We start from the raw sequence: 21,551 nt of genomic DNA, 5'->3' as shown, positions 1-21,551 counted from the left end.
GAGCCGGCTCGATGGGGCGTCGGAAAGGGCGAGGGAGACACTGGAGAAGGGGAAGGGAGCAGAGGGGCCTGCAGGCGCCGCCTCCCAGGGCACTGCGGGGCACAGGCGGGCGTGTCCACGCGCAGCTCCATCTTGCGGCGCCGACCGCTCCCGGGTGGGGCAGTGACAGCCACACGCTGTATTTTAGTTAAGTCGTGGCTGCCACCCGGTGGGGCAAGGTCTCCAACAGGCTCCTGTCAACACTGAACCGACGAGATGCACAGACGCACGCGCCCCTAGTCAGCTGCATGTTTGGGTGCCCGGAAAAATATTCGGAAACAGTCCGGTTGCTGAGGGGACTTGGAGACACGCAAGGATGTAGCTGTTTGTGGTGAGTACGTGGCGGTCAGGGTGTGTCTGTCTGCGCACAGGACTGCGCATTCATCAAACGGCGTGAGCAACGGCAGAGCCTTCTAGGTCCTTCCCAGCTGAGGCTGTGCACGGCTATCCAGAGCTCGGGGGGACAATTCTTTTTGTTACTTTATTAAAAAAAAATCCAAGGTGAGAAAAACGTCTCCATTTATTTTTATTTTTCAATTACAGTTCACAGTCAGTATTATTTTATAGTAATTTCAAGTATACAGCATAGTGGTTAGACAACTGTACAATTTACAAAGTGATCCCCCAATAATTCTGGTACCCAGCTGGCACCATACAGTGTTACAACAGAGCTGACTTCCCTGTGCTGTGCTTTACGTCCCCGTGACAATCCTGTGCCTGCCAGTCGGTGCTTATCGACCCGTGACCCTCTGCACTGCCCACCCTCCCACCTGGCAACCGTCAGTGTGCTCTGTATCTGAGTCTTGTGTTTTCATTTTACGCTTTAGATTCCACACGTAAGTGAAATCGCGTCGTATTTGTCTCTGTCTGGCTTTTTTCACTTAGCTTAATACCCTCTAGGTCCATCCATGGTGTTAGAAATGGAAATTTCCTTCTTTATGACTGAGTAGTCCTCTCTCTCTCTCTCTATACACACACACACACGTGCTTTTTTGTCTACGCGTCTCCTGATGGGATGGGCATTGGGCTGCTTCCAGATCTCTGCTATTGTAAATAACCCTGCCGCGAACGTGGGGGTGCACATATCTTTTTGAATTAGTGTTTCTGGTTTCTTCAGATAAATACTCAGAAGTGGGATCACTGGGCCATAGGTAGTTCTGTTTTTAATTTTTGGAGGACCCTCCACACTTTCCCACAGTGGCCGCACCCGTCTGCATGCCCAGCAGCGGTGTGGAGGGCCCCCTTCCTCAGCAACCTCGCCAGCACTTGTTGATTTGTAGCCACTCTGACAGGCGTGAGGTGCGACCTCATTGTGGTTTTAATTTGCATCTCTGATGACCAGTGATGCTGAGCATCTTTTCATATGTCTCCTGGCATCTGCATGTCCTCTGGAGAAGTGTCTCTTCAGGCCCTTTGCCCATTTTTTAATTACATTGTTTTTTTGGTGTTGGGATGTGTGATTCCTTTATAAATCTTGGGTAATAATCTCTTATTGGATGTATCATGGGCGAATTTTTTCTCCCATTTAGTAGGTTGTCTTTTGATTTGGTTGATGATTTCCTTTGCTGTGCAAAAACTTTTTAGTTCAATGTAGTTCCATTTGTCTATTTTTTCTTTTGTTCCCCTTGCCTGAGGATATAGCAGAAAAATATTGCTACAAGGGATGTCAGAGTTTACAGTGTTTTCTTCCAGAAGTTTTATGGTTTCAGGCCTCACATTTAAGTCTTCAGTCCATTCATCGTTTCCCATGTTTATCATCCAAGAATATAACCAGCTATCATTCACTAGCCTTTAAAAGAAATATTTAAGGTCTGATCTTTAATCTTTCATCAATTCCTTTTACGGGTAGTTAAAAGTGCTTCCCAACACTTGGGCTAAATCAGCATTGTGTGTTCGATGTCCCAGTTCTCAGGGACAGCTGTCAGTCTACTAGAAAGGTCTGATTTCGTAACTGCGGGGATCTCGGGCCCTGTCTGTTTTGCAGGGACGGCGTTTGTTTTGATCTGGGTAGAATTAGGTCCGAGGGGATCCAAGGTGTCCTTGGGTCTGTTTCCCTCTCCACTGCCTGTGAGGACGACGTTGCTGTGACCTGCTTTACGTACAGTGGTGACGTCACACCTGAGCTCCGAGCCTCTGGGGGCCAGGCCAGCGGAGAGGAACCGATCCCGGGTGCCTGGAGCACTGTTCTGAGATGGGCCATCAGAAAACAAAACGATGACTGAGCGAAACCTGCTGCGGGCAAGGAAGGGCTCATGTGTGCGTTCAGGGAATTTTCCATTTCACACACATTGACTCCCTGGGAACGCTTGGCCTTGTGCCTTCAGGTTTCATCTCCCCCAGGTGTAAGGATCACTTATTTTATTCTGAATACAACTCACTAAGACCCAGTGCCCCCATTCCCAATGAAGTTAAATTGATTTTGTCCCCAATAGGATCACATCCTGCTGTCCCTGGTAGGCCAGTGCTCTCAGCACGAGGATAGACGCAAGCTGATTATCGAGTGCCGGCGTGGTAGGTCACACCGCGCTGGCCTAAGTTTAGGAAAGTATGTGCTCCAGGCAGAACTCCTGCGCACACACACGCGAACACACATACATTTTAAAAAGTCCTTTTACACATTCTACCCTACCCCTGGGTGTGTTTTTCCCATCTAGAATAGATTTCTTGGTGCTTTTCAATTTAGAATAAAACTATTAGAGTACTGTGTGTGTGTGTGTGTGCGCGCTAGGTCACAAGACAGTGTGTTTCTGGTGGGTTGCGGCGAATATATTTGAAAGTCACCACTCAGACCACACCCTTTATAATCACAGTGCTGGGCAGAGAAAGGTGGTCTTTTTGCTAAATATCCACTTATTGACACTCGTAAGATTTTCAGGGTCAACAGCACATGCATTCTTTTGTGGTAAAATCTTAATAACAGTGGGCACATTTCTTTTACATGCTGTGACTACATTTCTAGTAAGGAGTACGCGGCGGCTGAGCCCGACTTGTGAGGTAGAGAGTAACACCGGGCGCCGAGAATGCCCGCGCCTGGCCGGCCACCCGGCCTCTCTCCCCTCCTGTGCAGGTGGGGTTCAGGGCAGCAGCCTGAGGGTCTCGGGCAAGCTTCTCTGCTGGAGGCTCTGAGTTAAATGAGCTGAAGGAGCCACTGCCGGCCAGTCTTCCCCGGGCTGCTCTGCTTTCCTGTGCTGGGAGTGGGGAGCTGGGCCATGTGTGCACAGGAGCTCTGGGCTCGGCGCTTGTGCTGAGGAGACGTGGACAGGCCTGGACTCTGCCCCCGGCCACAGCACCGAGTGCGCAGGCTGTTTGGATGCCTCTCTCCCTCCCCTGGGTTCCTCCTCCACCAGTTAGCTTTACTCCCCCTACTCTAGCAGGGCCTGCTCTCTCTCCAGCTTGTAAAGCTCTTGGAAAGCAGTCTACCCGCCTTTCCTTTAAGTCCTGCAAGGTACACAGGTCTACACCTAGACGGGATCACAGGTAAGCACCTGGCACGAGGGACCTAGAGTAACTCCCCTGGGAGAGGTCAGAGAACGTGTTAGTAATAATCCAGGTTGTTCCCCGAGTCAGATGAGTGAAGGGCTGTCCTGACCAATCATCCTCTGAGCAGGTCTCTTAAATACAGAAACACTAATATGAGACAGGTAGTAATGAAATAGTTGAGAAAAGACTGTTTTCTTTGATACCGACACAGACGTGCACATTAACTAAACATTTTTACTTGGCACCTGGGTTTCATCTCACATGCACTTGCACAGATAACTGAAGGATCGCAGGGCCGCCTGCGCACACCCGCGGGTGGTCCAGCAGGTGCCCCCTGGTTCTCCACGCTCAAGCGCCAGGGCAGGGCCGGGGGTTTGTGGAGAGCCTGTAGGGCAGGTTCCCCTCACTTCCCGGTCTATGTGGCAACGTGTGGTTTGGGAAATGGGACAGAAAAGGACAGGCTGGAGGAGGGTCTCACCATAAATGCAACGTGACTGTTCCAGTGCCCTGGGGGCTGAACGCTCTCACCTGGGCATGACCTGCCCATAACCGCCAGCATCGGAGTCTGGGACCTGAGTGTGGGAAGCTGCCCAGGCACCCTCCGTCCAGCCCCTCTTGTCCCAGGTGAGGAGAGGGGCTCCGGGAGTCAGGTGATGGCTGGATGGGACAGGAACGCAGGCTTTCAGACCCAGGCTCCTTAGGACATGGGGTCACTTTTCCCCACAGGCTACCAGGTTCATTTTCTGGTCATCTGAACATACGTGTTGTCTATGAACCAGTATTTTCTCAGTCTGAGGTGTCAGGAGCGAGTCCGTTTTAGGCTGGCTTTCTGGGCACGGCTCTCAGTCCATGTTGTAGTTATGAGGGCGGCCTTGATGGTCACTCCGCAGAAGGAAGCAGGGCCCCTGGGGGTCGCCACAGGGCCATTTCTCCTTCACCTAGAGCCTCCATTCTGCCTGCTCTCAAATGTAATAACTAGGTCAAGGATTCTTATTTTTAAAACACAAACACCAAAGAAGGTGGTAAGGCCGAAGTAAATGGTGCAGATCTAACATCTCAATCTAGAAAGAAACTTGTGTCTGTACTACACTGAGGAATCTAGTACTATGTGCTGGACACCCAGGAGCCTCACGGAGCCTCTTGGCGTCAAAATCAAGCAGCTTTCTAGGCTAAATGGAATGGTTCATAACATGAGATTCTGAGCACTGAACTGCATGGTGGAATGATCCACATTAGTTTTCTAATTGAATGTAACAGACTGATTTATTTTCTGAAAAATAATGATATCTCCCCTCCCTGTAAAACTGAGATGTGTCACTTATATTACCTGAATTGTTAGAACATTAACATCTGTAAAATGAGCAGCCTTCCCAGGGGGAAGCTTGGATTCCTGCGGACCGAGGGGAGCCGCTCTTGTTGAGCAATGAGTCGTTGGCAGATAAGTTGGAGGCACAGTGACGAAGGCCAGTCCCGGGTCAGTTCTTGATGGCCATGGTCCAGAGGAGTGGGCAGTCTGTTTCCACTGTCACGACCCCTGATCCGTCGTAGGTGTTGGAAGTGCTGACCAGTGTCCCAAAGCTGAGCACATGATTTGCTGTGAGGAAATAAGAAAAATGTTTGGTGAGAGCCAGCCCTTCTGCAGTGTGCAGCGGCTCTGTCAGCAGCTACCAGAAAGCAACTAAGCAGGTGCCCTGGTAGAAGGCATGGAAATGTGGGGAAGGCGCAGTCAGGACGTGGGACTGAAACCAAGCGCTTCTAACGTGCTGTGGCCACTCCTCCTGGGGCTGGTTACTGGTTACTGACCATCCGGATATATGCCTTTCTCATACCAACTGCATTAACGCTTTTTCTTTTTGTTACCAATGGTAAAACCAAAACCCACTTCTGAAATGTGTGGCTTGGTTCCTTGCCTGGTGCCATTTTGATTTTTCTTGATGATTTAGAACATTCTATGTCAGTGATTCTGTTTTAGCTTCAAGTATAAATAATATCCAGCAGAAAACGAACTGCTTCAAGAAACCATAGGATTTTGATCTTTCTTTCCTGATAAATTAAGAAAAGCCAAAACGGACAAGGCTTATTTTCTGTGAAATTAATAGGAACCCAGCGGTCGGAGCAGACTGCCAAGGGCGTAACCTTGAGGGAACCACTCACGCTCAGCTGCAGAATGGGGCGAGATGAGAGCGGTCCAGCAGATGCCCTCTTTAAACCACCTAATTGTCCAAGCAAAGGCTTACGAGCGAAACTACATAATAGGAATTACTTATTCATAAGTTACACATGCGTAAATCGACATGACGTATCCTAACACGAAGGCTGGAGTCGATGCCTAGGCACCGAGCGGTAACCGCACTGCTCTCTGCTTGTGTAAGAGCAGGTCACTTCACCAACATAACTGTTTTATCATTTTTTTCTAAAATTCAAAGAGAAAAATAAACAAATGCAATGGGGCCCACCTGTCAGAGTCAGAAGACGATGCAGTTACACTGTTTTGGGGGAAGTAATTCGATTGTAACGCTCACTTCCCACTAGAGGGAGCCTGTTATCTTTCCGAGGAAATCTTTGAAAAGGCAATTTTAAAATTTAGATTATTACAGGATGACGTATAATGAGTAACACCAGGTCACACGGGTTACTCATTATGACTGAAATTATTACTTCTCCACAGCTGTCAACACCTGCACCGATGTGGATACGAAGTTGTGAAGTAAAACTGGCTGGGATTCTACGCGGGCACCGTGAGTAGAAACTCAGTCTGCCAAGGTCCACGAGCTGGTGGCTGTGCACCCCCCCCCCCTTCCTCACACTCGCGTCCCCAGGGGTCCAGCTGCACAGGGACTTTACCTGGCTCGACCAGGAGCGAGTGACCCTCACAGGCGCTTCCCTAACGTGTAATTTAGCACAGGAAGATCTGAGGTGACGTTTCTAAGTGACAGTGATATGCACATACATTAAATGTACAAATGCAGACACTGCTGCCTGGAGTGGGAGAGGGGGACGGTTGTAGAGACTCGCTGCAGGGTGACCTTGGAATCTGGTGAAGAAAGAAGGCTCGGCTCTCCCGCCCTGCAGCCCAGGCCTAGGCTTTCAGGGTTTTCCCCACAGCCAGCCGGGGAAGGGCTGGGGAGCAGTCCAAACGCTTCAAACCGCTTATTCACAGGGCACATGGGTGCTCCGGGGGCCTGCTAGCTTTAGAGTGGAGGCTCCCTAGTGAGGAGCCAGGCATGCACGACCTACCCGAGTCTGAGCCCAGGTAGAATCCCTGTGCAGCTGGACCCCTGGGGACGCGAGTGTGAGGAAGAGGGGGACAGGTGCACAGCCACCAGCTCTTGGACCTTGGCAGACTGAGTTTCTACTCACAGTGGTGCCCATGTAGAATCCCAGCCAGTGGCTGCAGAGCCAAGACAGCGGCCAGTCTGACTCGGGAGCTTGGCAGGGCACAGATCTGCCTGATTTGGGACCTCAAACCTTGGAGCTGGCGGGGCTGCTCCTCCCAGGCAGGGGAGCTGACCCCGCCCCGCCCAGTGCGGAGTGTAGGCCCCAGGAAGCCTGGCCTGGGCACCTACCAGGGAAGCTGCTTAGCCCAGCAGCCCTTGTGCAAAGAGCCTGGCCAGCAGCACTGCCATGTGCAGAGCCAGGGAGCTGGTGCACAGTTCTGCTTGATGTGTCCCTAAACAAAAGCCTTGCCAGCCCTGGGGCCATTCTGTGGCCCCAACTAGGTAGGGAAGATAATTTACAATCCAGTCCACTGTTGAATAGGACCTCCACCCCCATTTAACCAGGAAACGCAACCAGAGCACCAGGAATCAACACGGGCCCTCCTGAGCCCCGATTACAGTGGCCTTGAGTGCAGAGCCAATAGAGCAGCCGTTTGGCCAGGAACGTGGCGCTTAATTCTACCTACTTTGATCCCCAGACAAGAGCCTGTACAGCTGTCACAGCCGCGCAGGGAAACTAATTTAGAGCCCTGCCTCCTACTGAACGCAGCCGTCTGCCTACCCAACCGGAAACCTAACCAGAGCACATGGGAAGCTGCAGAGCCCATCCCGCAGTCCTTACAGGCACCGGTGCCTTCTCCATCCGCAGAGCAAAGCTGGTGGCTCCATGGAGCCAGGGAATTCGACACGCAGTCCTGCCTGATTCAGGTCCCCAAACAAGGGGTCTGTCTGCAGCACCACCCAAGCAGGGACGCAGATTCATAGCCCTCCTGCCTACTGCATGTGGGAAGCCCAACCAGAGAATCCAGGCACCTGTGCAGCTCATCCTACAGGTTGGCAAGTAACCAAGACAACACATGGGACATTTTCTAGGATAGGTCATACGTTAGGTCACAAAACAGGTCTTAGCTAATTCAAGAAAAGTAATATCAAACCAGTTATCGTCTCTGACTACAGTGGTATAAAACTAAAAATCAGTAACAGAAGAAAAACTGGAAAATTCATGAATCCATGGAAATTAAACAAGTCTCCTGAGCAACCAGTGGATCAAAGGAGAAATGAAAAGGGAAATAAAAAGTATTCTGAGGCTAATGAAATTGGAAATACAGCATACCAAAACTTACAGGACGCAGCAAAACCATCTTACGAGGGATTGCCCTTGTGGGCTCTGGAGCAGTGACCCAGTGCAGGGGGAGCTGGAGTCCACCTTGGGGCTGTTACCGACCCCTGGAGAAGCCACAGACTCGGGAGCCCAGCTGGTGAGAGTTGTTTGGGGTGGGGCGGCTCCTCCTACCTTCTCCCATGTCTGTCTCAGTCTTGATGGTTTGGGGGCTGCTCCAGCCTCACCTCGTGTCCCGGGATCCTCACAACAGTGTCTTGCCCGTGGATAGTGGTTATTTGGTCTTGTGAGGGGACTGCAGGGAGGAATGACCTGTCTCCACTCGATGGCATCGCTGCCTCACAAATTCTTCATTTCCACCCCGGAGGACTTGGCCCAAACTCGGGCTGGCTGAGCACTCAGTTCAATGTTTAGGACATTTAGCTTCAATTTCTCCCCCTCACTGTTTGCAGAGATAACACAGTTGTTCTAAGACAACCATTCAATCAAGTCCTGTTTTAGCCAGATAAAAATCAACGTCATAGCTAAACGTAAACTATAAGGAAGCACCATAGACGTGTGATAAACACAACCTAAAACTGCCTCACCTTTTGCTGCAAAGCCATCGTCATCAATTGTTTTAAGGATAACTGGAGTCTAATGAGAGGCCTGCCCCAGTGGAATTTAACATGAGTTAGAGCATAGCCTGACTTTTGGTTTTTCATATTTTAGAGAAATAGAACTTCAAAACATGAGAAACATTAACATAAACTTTGCAATTTTCACCTATTATCTCAAACTGTTCTCTTTCCCAAAGGTGCAGATGAGAATTAGGTCCTTACGGTTCCACAGCTTCAGTGACTTCTATCAGCTTTTGTCCCAAACCAATAGACCCAATTCCTATAACCTTCCCACCCCCCACCCCAAGCATCCTGGCCTGGCCTCAGAGGCCCTTCACACCTGCTGCCCCTCCCTGCTTGCCAGCTATGCCAGGCTACTTGCCCCGTCTTTAACAGATCAGGCACTGCCCGCTCCCATGAACAGTTCTGATGGGCCTCTCTTCCAGCACATGCCCGATCTTTTCTACGCTTGCTGTGTCCTTCAAGGCTCATGTCCAATGTCGCCTTCTGGCCTGAAGAGCTCCCTTTGGTTTTCTACCTACTACCGGTGGATGATAATTCCTCTTCTATTTATAAACGACTTGACTGCTTCCCTAGAACATACTTTGTGTTAAAGGCTGGCTGTGAAGACTCCTAGTCCAGGCCCAGCAAAGTACAGGGTGAGCCTGAAAAATCTTGTTCCAAAAAGCAAGAGAGAGCTAAAAAAAAAAAATAGTCGCGCACTTTTATTAGGTAGAGAAGAATACTGAGAGTGATGCGAAATGATACATCACATGATCAAACGAACCCCACAGGCAGGGAGAGGAAACCTCTTCTGCAAGACGAGTGCCAACGACTAAAGGGCTGAGCGATGGAGCCAGAGGTTAGGCACCATTTGCGGCTGCCAGTGTGATAACTGGCTCGGGCAGGATCATCTATCAAGGGAGCAAGATATTTACAGTGTCAAAGTACCACTCCATGTATTACTTTTACTTTTAACTTTGAAAAGAGGTAGCAGACAGAGCTCATGACTATCACCTTAACCAAAGGATCCAACTCAGCACCACCAGGAGAGGGACAAGCGGCCCTACGTTCGACGCTGGATGAACAAAACACAGCACCACTTACATAATGTGCCAGAGTGCCTAAGCTGAGTCTAACCAGGGAAAACGGTCAGACCAGTGCAGAATGTGGGACACCTGACTGGTCAGCTGGCCTGGGCTGTTCGAGCTGTCACTGTCAAGGAAGGAAGACCAAAAGGTGTGTGTGGGGGTGGCTTTTCTGGATTAAAAGACACTAAACAGACATGACATCTAAATACAATGCATGATTTTTAAAGACTTTTTAGTGAATTTAAAAAATGTTATAAACAGCCTCGCTGGGAACCTTAAGGGCTATGATCTGGGCTCTGAAACACTATTCTGTCAATGCTGTTCTTTGGAGTAGATAAAGGCACCGTCATTATGTAGAATATTCTTGGTCTTGCGCGATCAACCTGAAGCATTTCGGGGTTAAGTGCCATCATGTCTTCAACATACAGACGGTCCCCAACTTCTAATGGTTTGACGTGCAGTGGTGTGAGAGCAATATGCATCCAGTGGAAACGCTGCTTTGAATTATGGTCTTTTCCTGGGCTAGTGACACGCAATGTGATACAGCAGCAGTGAGGTGATTTTGCCCAACTGCAGGCTAACGTCGGTGTTCCGAGCACGTTTGAGGCGGGCTAGGCCGGGATGTTCCGCAGGTGAGGTGTATTAAATGCACTTAAGATATTTTCAACTTACGTTTCTTTATCAGGACATGACGCCACCATAACTTGAACAACATCAGTATTTTCAATGGTTCGGAAAGCAAACTACACACACAAAGGAAGAACTGCATCAGTAGAAAAATGCTAACAGTTGATAAATTCGGGTAAAACATTCAGATTTTGCTGTTGGTTTGAACTTTCTCAACATTAAAATTTAGTGCAAAATGGGCGTGTGGGGGGGAGCTAAGAACTTAGGAAGGGAAGAATTTCCCTAAGAGCTGAAGTAATCCCATTATAAGAATCAAACCAAGAAATGTCTAGTGACTGAAGTACATTAAAATAAACCCTAATTAAAGAAAATGTGAGCCAAGTTTAGGAAGAAGCTGCCCAGGCTGCCATGTCTGCATTACAGCTTCTTGGAGGAGCCCCTTGGGGGCCCTGAGCCCACAGCGGGCACCCGGGGAGGAGTCCTCCCTTCTCAGTTGAAGGAGCTCACCGAGAACAACCTCTACTTCACTTACTGATGCAGGAGGACCTGAAATTAGCCTGAATTACGTACAGACTTCCTAGTGCAGGCTCCTGACAAGGGCAGGCTTTCTCACCGCTACGCGAGCCTCTGATAACAAGCCCGGGGCTGTGCCTGCTTCCTGGACGCGCTCTCTCACGGCCCTGACCTGCTGAGGGCCCCGGGTGAGACTGGCCACCTCTCTATCCGACAGCCAATCTTTCTTGAATCCAAGTGTCTAAGGAAGGCCTATTATAATTCTGTTGAGTGGCTGCATTTATCTTCATCTCTCTCCGAAGTCACACTTCCTGTGCCCTTGGATCGGGGCTGGAAGTCATCAGAGGGCCTCGATCGTCCTTCCTTCTCTCTGTTGCCCATGATATGACGCAGAGCACTGTCCAAAAACAATTAGACCGAGGACATGCTGCTGCTAGAAGGCGTCAACGCTAATGCCAGTCAGAAAACTCCCAAGATTAACACTCTCATGTGTAGGCTTTTTAAAAAATGGTATTTTCTTTGCTGGAAAGAATTCCCGAATGTGTTACATCATCAGCATGTTCTACCCCCAGGCTGCAGTTAAAGAGCCAATTCGAGCTGCTTTGGGGAAAAGGAAACCGCTTACTGAGCTTACTAGAGAGAGACAAAGAGGACAGTTCAAATCCGTAAGTGAGACCTACTTATAGTAACTGCTTGTGGCAGAGGAGTGATGGGTGTAGGAGGTGAAGAGTCAGGTTTACGTGCGTGCAGAGGGGAACGCTGGCCTGACCAAGGCTGCGGGGGCTGCTCTGCTCTGCTCTTGTTACTCCTTTCCCTCCAGGGGCCCCGCCTCCCAGGACCCTGCCTCCCGGGGCCCTGGCCTGCCCCAACCATTCCCAGTGTGAGCATCACGGCTGCCCATGGCCGAGATGCCTGGCTCCCAGGTTCAGGTCTTGTCCTACTCTGTGGCCGACTGGCTGGAGACCACTGGGCAAGTCTGTGTGCTGCGGGCCTCTGCCAGCTTTCTACTGTAACATCCTTATGACTTTTGCCAGAAGTTCCTCAGGTGAACTCAGCACCCATGTGCAAAATACCAATAGTACCTGTCCTGCTATCTCTACTACAGCTGTGCGAAGGTGAGTTCATGTCTGTGAAGGGCTCTGACTTCTCCATGACAGTACTGAAGATTTGTTATCAAATGCTTGGAAGTGGCATTTGCTTGTATCCTTCAAACATCAAGAGATTCTTCTAAGTACATCAACAGATGGAAATGGCAGAGAAAAGTGAAGGGAGGAAAGAAGACGTGGGGCAGCACAGTATGACTACTGAACATCACTCTAGACCTGCAGGAGCATCTACACAATACGCTGGGGCGACAGGACCATGCTCCTTTAGAATGCAGCAGTCAGATCAGATGACCCCAGACAGACAAATAAAAACACAGAACGTCCGTAGACGAAAAGGCAACGGCATCCTGGGGGGAAGGCGGGGTACAGGGCTGCTAGAGGGCGCACCTTGCACACCGTGGGGAGGAGGGGAGAGCTTAGAGGCATCAGATGTGGGGCTGGGAAAAGCTGATAACACCCCCCAAAACCTGCTTTGAAGGACATTACAAATTTGGATGAGATTTGGCTGTGCCAGCATCTTAGGCCTCAGGCCCACGCTGCCTTGTGGTATAACAAGGGGGACCCAGGCTCTGCAGGTGCATCTGGTGACCTTCTCTCTAATCACACAGATGGGGTTAGCTGGCTACAGCTGTCCCTGTGAGCACAGACGGAAGTGTGGAAACCATTTGTGACATCAGAGGACTCGCCTAGGGGTAGCCATGCAGATAAGCCAGGTGACTGGAAAGGGGATGAAGGCCTGGTGAGTCTACTTCACAATCCACATACCAATGGGCTTGGATTTAATTAAAAATAAGTTTCTTACACTTTTAAACCCTGAGCTAGTATCATATAATAGATACAACACAAGTTTGAGGACAATGCTGCTCATTAAAGATCACAGCAGCACAGAGACAAACTGCTGAACTCAGACACGCGAGAGAGAAATCCACAGCTCAGTCTGGACCCGTGGGTCATGCTGGGAAAATAGGCTCATGCACAGATGCTTAAATTTCTTACAACCCATTTAAACAGTAATTGAAAAACAAAAGCAGGATGGCATGGGTTTCACAGAACCCTGGGAAGAAGGGATAGCCCCAAGGCTTGAAGACCAGGACCGCCCTGGAGAAATGGTCCAAGTTCTGAACGCAGGTACTCATACTAGGTTCCAATGCAGGTGTTTTCAAAATACCCATATCCTCATATCTATTTGCGCATATCCCCACAAAATCTTCCTTTCTACCGCCCAGGAAGAACTGGAAAAATGGCTGCTATATTGAGGAACATCAGGGGGTAAGTTTAGGTACCAGGACGCGTTGCCTCTCCTGTCATGCGTGGGAAGACCCAGTCGGGTTACTCAGAGGGTCTCAGTCTCTGAGTTTACAAAGCTCTGGAAGGTCTGAAATATTTGCCATGCCAATCCCTCTGAGATTCTGGCTCAATCTTGACAAACTGTCAGACCCACTGCTCCCTGGAGGGGATCCTTGCTGATGAAACACCCGCTTATCTCATGTAGGCACCCTCCCTGCATCCCTGCACGGTCCCCGATTTCCTCCTGGGCTTCCCTACCTTCCATGTCACCCCTCCTATGCTGGATCCTACCAGGGACATGGGTAGGACCTGACTTCAGCTCCTTTAAAACAGATGATCTTCCTCTCAGCCTGGGACTCCGTGAGACCCTTGACAATGAAATCCCAGTGGTCACAGTGGCTTTTCACTGTCTGGCTGAAAATATTTATAGAGCAGAAAAAATAGATGGACACTGACCATTAGGGAGAATTCACTAAAGTATGGGGCTGTTTTTAGACTAGAATTTCATTAGTGAGAGTCTGACCACTGTCTTAGGAAGAACTGCACTTAAGCCAGATGTTTTGCTATTAACAGATATAACTTGTTATATTGAAGGTAATAAAACAGTACCTTAGACTTTGTCCATAAATCTGTAAATTTTTATGCTTGCTCCACATGCGCTTCATCACGACCTACTTCACTTTTCATTCCCCTCACTGATACACAATGACAATATTTCATATTGGAAAGAGCTGGCATCTTATTACATGAATATTCTAATGAGTCTAAAAATATTCACCATTCTTAAAAGCAAGCTACTTTACTTCACAATGAATATATTTCCCCTGCTCTAGTTATAATAATCAATCCATTTTCAATAGTCATGCCATAGATCCTTTCCTGATACAGGCTGAACTTCTCTTTTCTTGACAAACTTTCTTTGTATTAACTATTTTATCCTGGCCTCAAACTTGTAACTTTCTGCTTAGCATTTACTGTTTGACTACGGAGTGGTGGCAGGTATATCCCACCCTGTACGTTAACTGTGTACACGTCTTTCTCTCCCACTCGGGGATATGACTTGGTCTGGCTTATTTTGGCGAAGAATTTCTGATCTGAAAGGGACTCTGTTATCTAGTTGGATTGTCTGACACAATAGAAGAGAACTAACTGCTCCTACCTGCAGCAACTAGGGTCCAGGCTCAGGGCTCCGTCGACTTGGCGTTACTCCCCAACTAAGGTGACCGCAGGGACTCACTAGGCCTTCAGGGCTTCTGAAAATGTGGTCCAAGAGCCCCTGGTCTAACGTCCAGCCCCTTTATTTCAAGTCTGGGAAGACAATTCAGGGTGTCTTACTGAGCTAAGAACGCACAGCACCAGATCCGAGTCTCTGACTTCTGGCCAGGGTGCCATCTACTGTCGGGGAATTAAACTGTGCCCCTTACCCTTGGATGGGCTCTCCAGAATCCAGCTCAGATTGGAGCAAAGGAAAATGATCTGAGCTGCATACTAAATATTTGAATTGCTTGAAATGTGGCTGTTACCTAACTCTTCCTAAAGCTTAGTCACCAAACAGAAGAAAGCGATTCCTGCAGCTTGGCCACTGGTGTGGGCTCAGGCCAGCAGAATAACTCATGCAGAGGTTGTCGCCCCTGACTTTGAGTGAGTGACAGAGCGGGGGACACAGAACTGAAGCACGAACTGAAGCACTACCTTCTTACTTAGGAAATGCAGGACGTAATTCCACTCACCGGCCCCTAGGCAGGAGATCTGTGTCAGGGCCAGCCACTCTTTAATTAAGGAGTATTAACAGTCTAGACGGGGGAAAGGGAAATGATTCAACAGGATTAGCTGCTAGACACGGTTCAATACTTGGCTTTTAGTAAAAACGTTTTGCTAGATCTGTAGAAAACACGTAAAAATTAAGGTGAAATCCAGCTAATCTGCGTACACTGTTAATATGGGAGGGTTATTTCATGGTATAGAAGGATTTAAATTACAGAGCACTGATTTGTAATTCTATAGAAACTGATCTATATTGCTGCAGAGATGAAAAATAAATGTAAAAAGGGATAGATTTTTAAAATTTGCCACAAATGCAAACTGCTTTTTAAAACAGGAGTTAGTTCTATATGTTTTTTTTTTTTTTTTTTGGTAATAGGTGCATTTCATTCAGTAAATGTTTCTAAGAAAAGTGAAGCAAGGCTCGGGCTGAGGAATGCCAGGCAGTCAGAGGGGGACTCAGTGACAAAACCACCTGGAGCAGAGACCTGCGGAGTGGTGGAGCGAGTCACGTGCACGCCTAGGGAGGAAGGGGCTGGGTGCAGGCAAGCACGGGCTGTGGTGGGAGCATGTTTAGGATATTCGAGGCACAGTGAAGAGGCCCAGGGACGTGGAGTGAGTCAGGGAAAAAGCTGGAGGAGGTGACATCAAAGTCAGATCACAGGGGAGCTTACGGGCCAAGATTAAGGACTTAGAATTTTACTGAGTAAGAAAGAAAAGAGAGACGTTATATGACTTAGGTTTAAGAGATTCACTCGAGCTCTGTGAGGAGACTAGCCGGGCGGGGGTGGGAGGACGACTCAGTAAGAATGACTGTGACGAGGCCCAGAGGGAGCAGTGGGCACGCGAGACACCCGGGTAGGTAACTATGTGGCTCTTGGCACGTGCAGTGCAAGTGTGGCGGTGGGTTTTAGGGCTAGTGTAGCTTATGCACCTGTAAAATCAAAGCGCAAAGCTATCTTTCAATTTTTTGGAAAAAGGTTCATACACTAATCATATTGAACCTTACTTGATATCTAATGGTCTCAGAGACGGAAGCTCACGACCCTCCGTGCAGAGGCGTGATGCCCACTGAATTAATGCACGGGACACTCTGCAGGCAAACGTTACATTTTCAGCCGTGCACCTGACAGCATGGAGTTCAACCTTCAGACACGACGCTCGTGAAAAACTGCAAAAGACATGCTCCAGTACCTCATATATGTTACTGGTTTCTAAAATGCTAAGATAGAAGGATCTACTTTCTGTTTTAATTTAACCCAAACCCAGCGTACAGGGGGTTTATACAACTGCAGAACAGTTGAGAGACCATTGTAGGAAATGCAGAAATAGCACACGGTCTTCTAGTCTAAGTTCCTCCCATAGGGCTAATTATGACATTTCGAATTTAAGAGATTGTGTAATCACAATGGGAAAGGAAAAAGATGCACCTGAAAGACCTCTTTTTAAAAAGACCACAGTAAAGTGCTGTTGGGTCCATTTACTTGCCATTGTAAGATGCTTGGAATCTGTCCTTTTGTATATCCTTGAATTTTTTAAACGTTTTGTAAAAATTACGGAAAATGCCAAATTACTGTGCTCTACATAGACATTCATATGCTTTATGCTGTACAAGAGTAGTTCTTAGGGGTAGAGTGGGAAGTTGTCTGTGTAGTTTGAAAAATTCTTAAAATTGCAATTGTGTTCATCTCCTTTTCTGTGAAAAATTTCCTGCGGTAGTTCAGAAGTTAAGGGTGATCTTTTTATGCTTATTAAAGAGTTGAGTTAAAGGCAGGGACCCTGCAATGAGCAGGCACTGGGAAGGCTAGACGGCGTGACCCGGCCATCGCTCAGGGACTTGCTGTCCGCAGTGCAGGAGGCGCGCAGCTGGAATTAGGGCTCCGCGTGCGCACGCACAGGCCTTGTGCTAGGAACAGGAGCTGGTGCCAGCGCAGGGAGGGGGCTGCCGAATGGTTATCCTTAGGGCACATTAGTAGCACAGGGTCTGCCAACTCAAGAAACTCCAATAAAAAGAAACCCCTACAGGTGCCTCCCTAATTGTTTACATTACGCAAAGGTATTAATGTTAAAAGAATTATTTCTACAGTTTGCGCTCTACTCTGAATCACACGAGCCCACGAGACCAGGTCTGTGCTGCTCTCCGTTTACCTGCATACTTAGCACAGCGCCGAGTACATGGTGGACTCACTATAAACATCGAATGAATAAATGAAACCAGCATAACGACTAAGAATGACTCTGGTACTCATGACAAAATACAGACGTGAAAGCGGTGTCTGCTCTACAAACACCCACCCAGGCCTGTCTGGGTGCCAGACAGTCCATCCAGAAGGCCAAGACCCAGCCAAGCCCGCGCTACTCCTCTGTACCGATTCTCCTCAGCTCTCAGACCGAGGGTCGGTTGCTGACCGCAAAGGGGTCCCTTTCCTAGAATTCAGCATTTCCTTCACTGGTGGTTACTATGCAACCACAGCAGCCCCAGCTCTCCAGAATGTCTTGCTGCTAGGCCTCTTACACAGGTGTGTCTGGAAGCACCGAGGACAGTGTCTCCCCTGCTTCCTCACCCTTGAGGTCACTGCAGCCTCGGATCGTAGTTCTTGGACCTGTTAAGTACACACCCATGGTGGAACTGTGAGAAACGTCCTTGGGCTTCTGATAAACTAGGTGTTTGTTAAGCTTTTTAGGTAGCACCGCATCCATGGAGAATTTATGACTCCTCCTAGCTGGTGCCAACGTGTTTCTCTCCCTGGATGTACTTTCTCTGTGGCTCAGTGGTTTTGCTACTGGAGCAAACATCCCAGTAAGTTTCCCATCAGGCAGTGAGAAGGGAGGGTGATTATGTGCTGGGAGGCAAGGGACAGGTTTGCTGTGTAATCAATCTGTGTAATGCACCCTCGTTGCTCTCATCCAGGAAACAGCCCTCGAGCATCTTACAGGAGCAAGGGGATTTGTTCCTGTAAGTCTGCCTACTCCAATAGACCCTTAATCATAACATTTATCATGCCTATGGTTATACACATATATGTTTAAGTTCTCCTTAAACTCTCTTGAGCCTAAACAGGCAGTATGAATAGTAGGTACTCACAAGAGCTCTTTGGAGTAATTAGTGGAATGTCTGGGTCAATGTCCTGCTTTATCTGAACGTCATGATTCTAGATTTTGAAAGGAAATCCACACAATGCTGACATATGGCTAGAAAGATCACTGGGATGAAGTCCAGTCTCGGTAGTTGTGAGAGCCTAAGGCAAGTCTGGCCCTCATTTGTGCTCGGTGACTTGTTAAGTCTCTGTCTTCTAGTCCACTGGTGGGAGAGATCTGGCCTGACACTCCACTTCCACAGCTTGGGTTCACCTTCTCCAAGCTTCGAAATAATGTGGTGCAGTTAAAAAAAATATTGTCTGAAAGGCACAGCTTAAACTTCCATTTTAATTCCTAGAATGTATCCTACAAATTTCCTTACCTCCATTCCATTACTATTTCCGGGGTCTCTCGTCTCTCAGGTTGTATATCCGTTTAACTAAAGGAATAATATATTCTAAAGAGCAGGTTGTTTTAAGTTTCATAATAATATAGACTTGAAATATAAAGACAATATACAATGAACTGACCAGACCATATATGAAGACAACTCTGACCCACCACCTGCAGAAGCTTGCTCAGAAAACCAACCACTTACCTACAATAACCAGCCCAGGCAGCCAGCCTGCTACAGGGCAGACTTACAGGAGGTCAGGCTGCTATTTCTATTAACAGCGCAGGAAACGAAACAAAACTTCATAACAACAGACTCCAAATGGCAGAGACTTGATTAATAACTGACAGCTCCCTAATTTTTGTCCCTGTTTCCAATTCTAAGACCGACCCAAGAAAGCTGACTGCGCTCCTCCGAGCCACCCTACAGGAGGCCCGCTGCGGGCTGGCCCATCAACAGTCTCCACACCTGCGGCCAGGGAGCACCTGACGTCTCCCTTTCTCCGCTATGAAGCTTTCCCATTGCTTTGCAGGTGACTCTCAGTAGATGGTCTCTGTTTTGTTCCTCACTTGGCGACATTCACTTATGTCCACAGTGAGAACACAAAGGACACGGAGAGAGTACCCGACTTCAACCAGACCCTCAGTTGAAGTAATCTTTCTATGTTTCCTTGGTCAATTATTTTTAAGTTCTTGACAGCTACTATGTTAAAACTCCCACATACCTAAAATCTCCTTCTACATACTTCCATGTACCTGATCCTTACCTGACCTGAGCATGAGGCTCTACCCAACTGCTCAGGGCAAAGGGAAGCCCAGCAGCACAGTCTCAGCATCTCAACATTCACTCCACCACCTGTAATTCCATCACCACCACCTCCCTTCCTCTGGTCACCATACAGAAGTAAATATCTCCTGTCTGGAGCTCTGGATCCTGCTGTCCACGACTTCTAACAGCTTCGGCTACAGTTCCGTCACCACTCTCCCCTATTTCTTCCCATCTCTTCATTTCTGTGAACACCTGGATCTGCCCAAGGCTCTGCATCTTGGACTCCCCCATGCTCTGCCCCACTCCAAGCCCCTCTCAGCTATCAACCCATTTCTCTCCCACCTCAGAGCCCAGGCATTGGAGTTACTTCTCTCCCATTTCCATTCCCTCCACAGCCAGCAGCCATGGAGGTTCCACCTGTTACTCCCCCAAGCTGTCCTGGGGTCATCAATGACTTCGTTTTGTTCTCAGTGTCTACTATGGTGACAGACAAGCAGTAGAAACTCCTCTTTCTTGATTTCTTAACTTTAAAGACAGTCCTGCACTGTTGAGCTGCACATGGGCTGTCGCGTTACCTGAATGAACCCTTCCAGTCCTCACAGCGACCAGGTGAGGCAGGTATTACAGCTGTCATTCCTAGTCTGGAAGTTAGAGCTCCAGAGCTTACATCTCCCCATGCAAAACACACACCTGCTCCACTGTCCTTCCTCCCCAACACTCAGCTGAAATGATCACAGCAGGGAGAACACCCCGGAAAACCCTTGGCAGACTCCCTGGCACAAACACGAGCTCGATACATGCTGGGTGTCATTTTCCTGCCTCCTAACACTGTGCCTTGCGCGTGGAACATACTCAGTGAGTTCTGACTAATTAAACATGCACAGGGAGGAGACGATGACACGCACATGATCATCGCTGGGAGCCGAGGGCCCTGGGGCTTTAAAGGCAGGTAGGGACGTTCCTCCTGGAACTGCAGGCCTCTGGAGGCCACCGTGATGTTAGAAAAGAGTAAGAAAACCCTCCCCACTTTTCCTTTCTCCACAGTATGCGCTCACTAGTTCTAAAATGGCAAACTTGAAGCTGGTGTTACTGGTAACCACAGCCATCTCACCGAGAAAAGGATTTCCCTTGGTCTCATTTTGGCGCATGTCAGCTTGCAGGTGTGACTCCAGGGGGAGAACCATTACCTTGTTCCCCTCTTATGTGCGTGTCTAAATGTTGAAACTTAATATAGAAAATCCACGACTTTAAAGTGTAATTATGGGGTCGTGAACAAAACAGAAGCGGAAGTCAGAGCTCAAAGTGACCCCTGTCCTCTGACTTCCCCCACTGGATCAGTTCACGGGACAGAGAGGACACAGGCAGCTGGCGAGCTCCGCTCGCGGTGCAGGAACTGCAAGGGGAGATGCATGGGCTGTGTTCACACTGCTGCACAAAGCATGTGCAAGTGTCTGAGCTCCTCAAACATCCCACCAACTAAACACTTTAGCCTCTACCGGCCACTCTGCCTAAAGACTGTTACATGCTCAGGAAAAGGCCCCAGCAGACAGGTGCCAGTTGGCTGGGAAGTCCCAGGAAGAAGTGGGAGATATTTTATGTATTTTTCCTTGGAGCAAGGGGACCTGACAGGACTCACGCCATTAGAGATACTGTGTTACTTTAACAATGTCGCCCTTAAGGAAAGAAAATTATGCCAAGAAAAAAAAATCGACAAGGAGCTAAGAGCTCACCAGGTGCTGACATTACACGAAGGATGAGTTTCTGGCTCAAAATGCACTGCAGGCAAAAATTTGGCAAGTAACCTATAAATTACGTAAAAGGAGCTTAAACTCAAATGCGGAGGGAAAGGAGAAAAACCACCTCTCTAACTGCCAAAAGCAGGCAGCACGGATGGCTGTTGGTATTGTCTGGACCCCACACTGAGCCCAGGAGCAGAGTCTGAAATTCTCACGGAAGCACCTGCATTCCTGAGACTAGGTCCCTACGTACTAACAGACAGATGTAAAAAGAAAAAACCTGCCTGTGACAGAATTCCACATTGGAGCCTGAGATAATGCATGTTACTATCTTATAATCAAAGCTCTGAGATGGTCTCACCACTGGGAAACACAAATGGAGAGAACACTTGAAAGATGGGAAAATAAGAAAAGCTAAAGATTGGGAAGATCATAAAACCAGAAAGTGCTAAATTCGGTAGCAAAAATGGGCTTTAAGGAAATTTGGCCCAAAGGAAAAGAGTTGATTTCTGCCC

The 21,551-nt window shown here is 48.4% G+C and overlaps 1 protein-coding gene across 8 annotated transcripts in view; it reads right to left on the bottom strand.

Moving 5' to 3' along the window:
• Positions 1 to 541: 541 nt before the first annotated feature.
• TPK1 (thiamin pyrophosphokinase 1) overlaps positions 542 to 21,551 on the bottom strand; it is a 186,168-nt gene continuing 165,158 nt past the window's right edge. For 6 of the 8 annotated variants that reach the window (XM_081147514.1, XM_081147518.1, XM_081147515.1 and 3 more), the window contains one exon: positions 542 to 5,113. In XM_081147514.1, the coding sequence (XP_081003640.1) occupies positions 4,995 to 5,113 (119 nt within the window). In that variant the 3' untranslated portion in view covers positions 542 to 4,994. The remainder of the gene's footprint in view (positions 5,114 to 21,551) is intronic. The other 2 variants (XR_013999566.1, XR_013999567.1) reach the window with 1 other exon arrangement.

The sequence above is a fragment of the Miniopterus schreibersii genome, assembly GCF_964146895.1.
Source record: "Miniopterus schreibersii genome assembly, chromosome: 9".
NCBI classification, from domain to species: Eukaryota; Metazoa; Chordata; class Mammalia; order Chiroptera; family Miniopteridae; genus Miniopterus; species Miniopterus schreibersii.
Note: the sequence above shows the minus strand (reverse complement) of the source record. Positions and strands in the feature narration are given on the sequence as shown.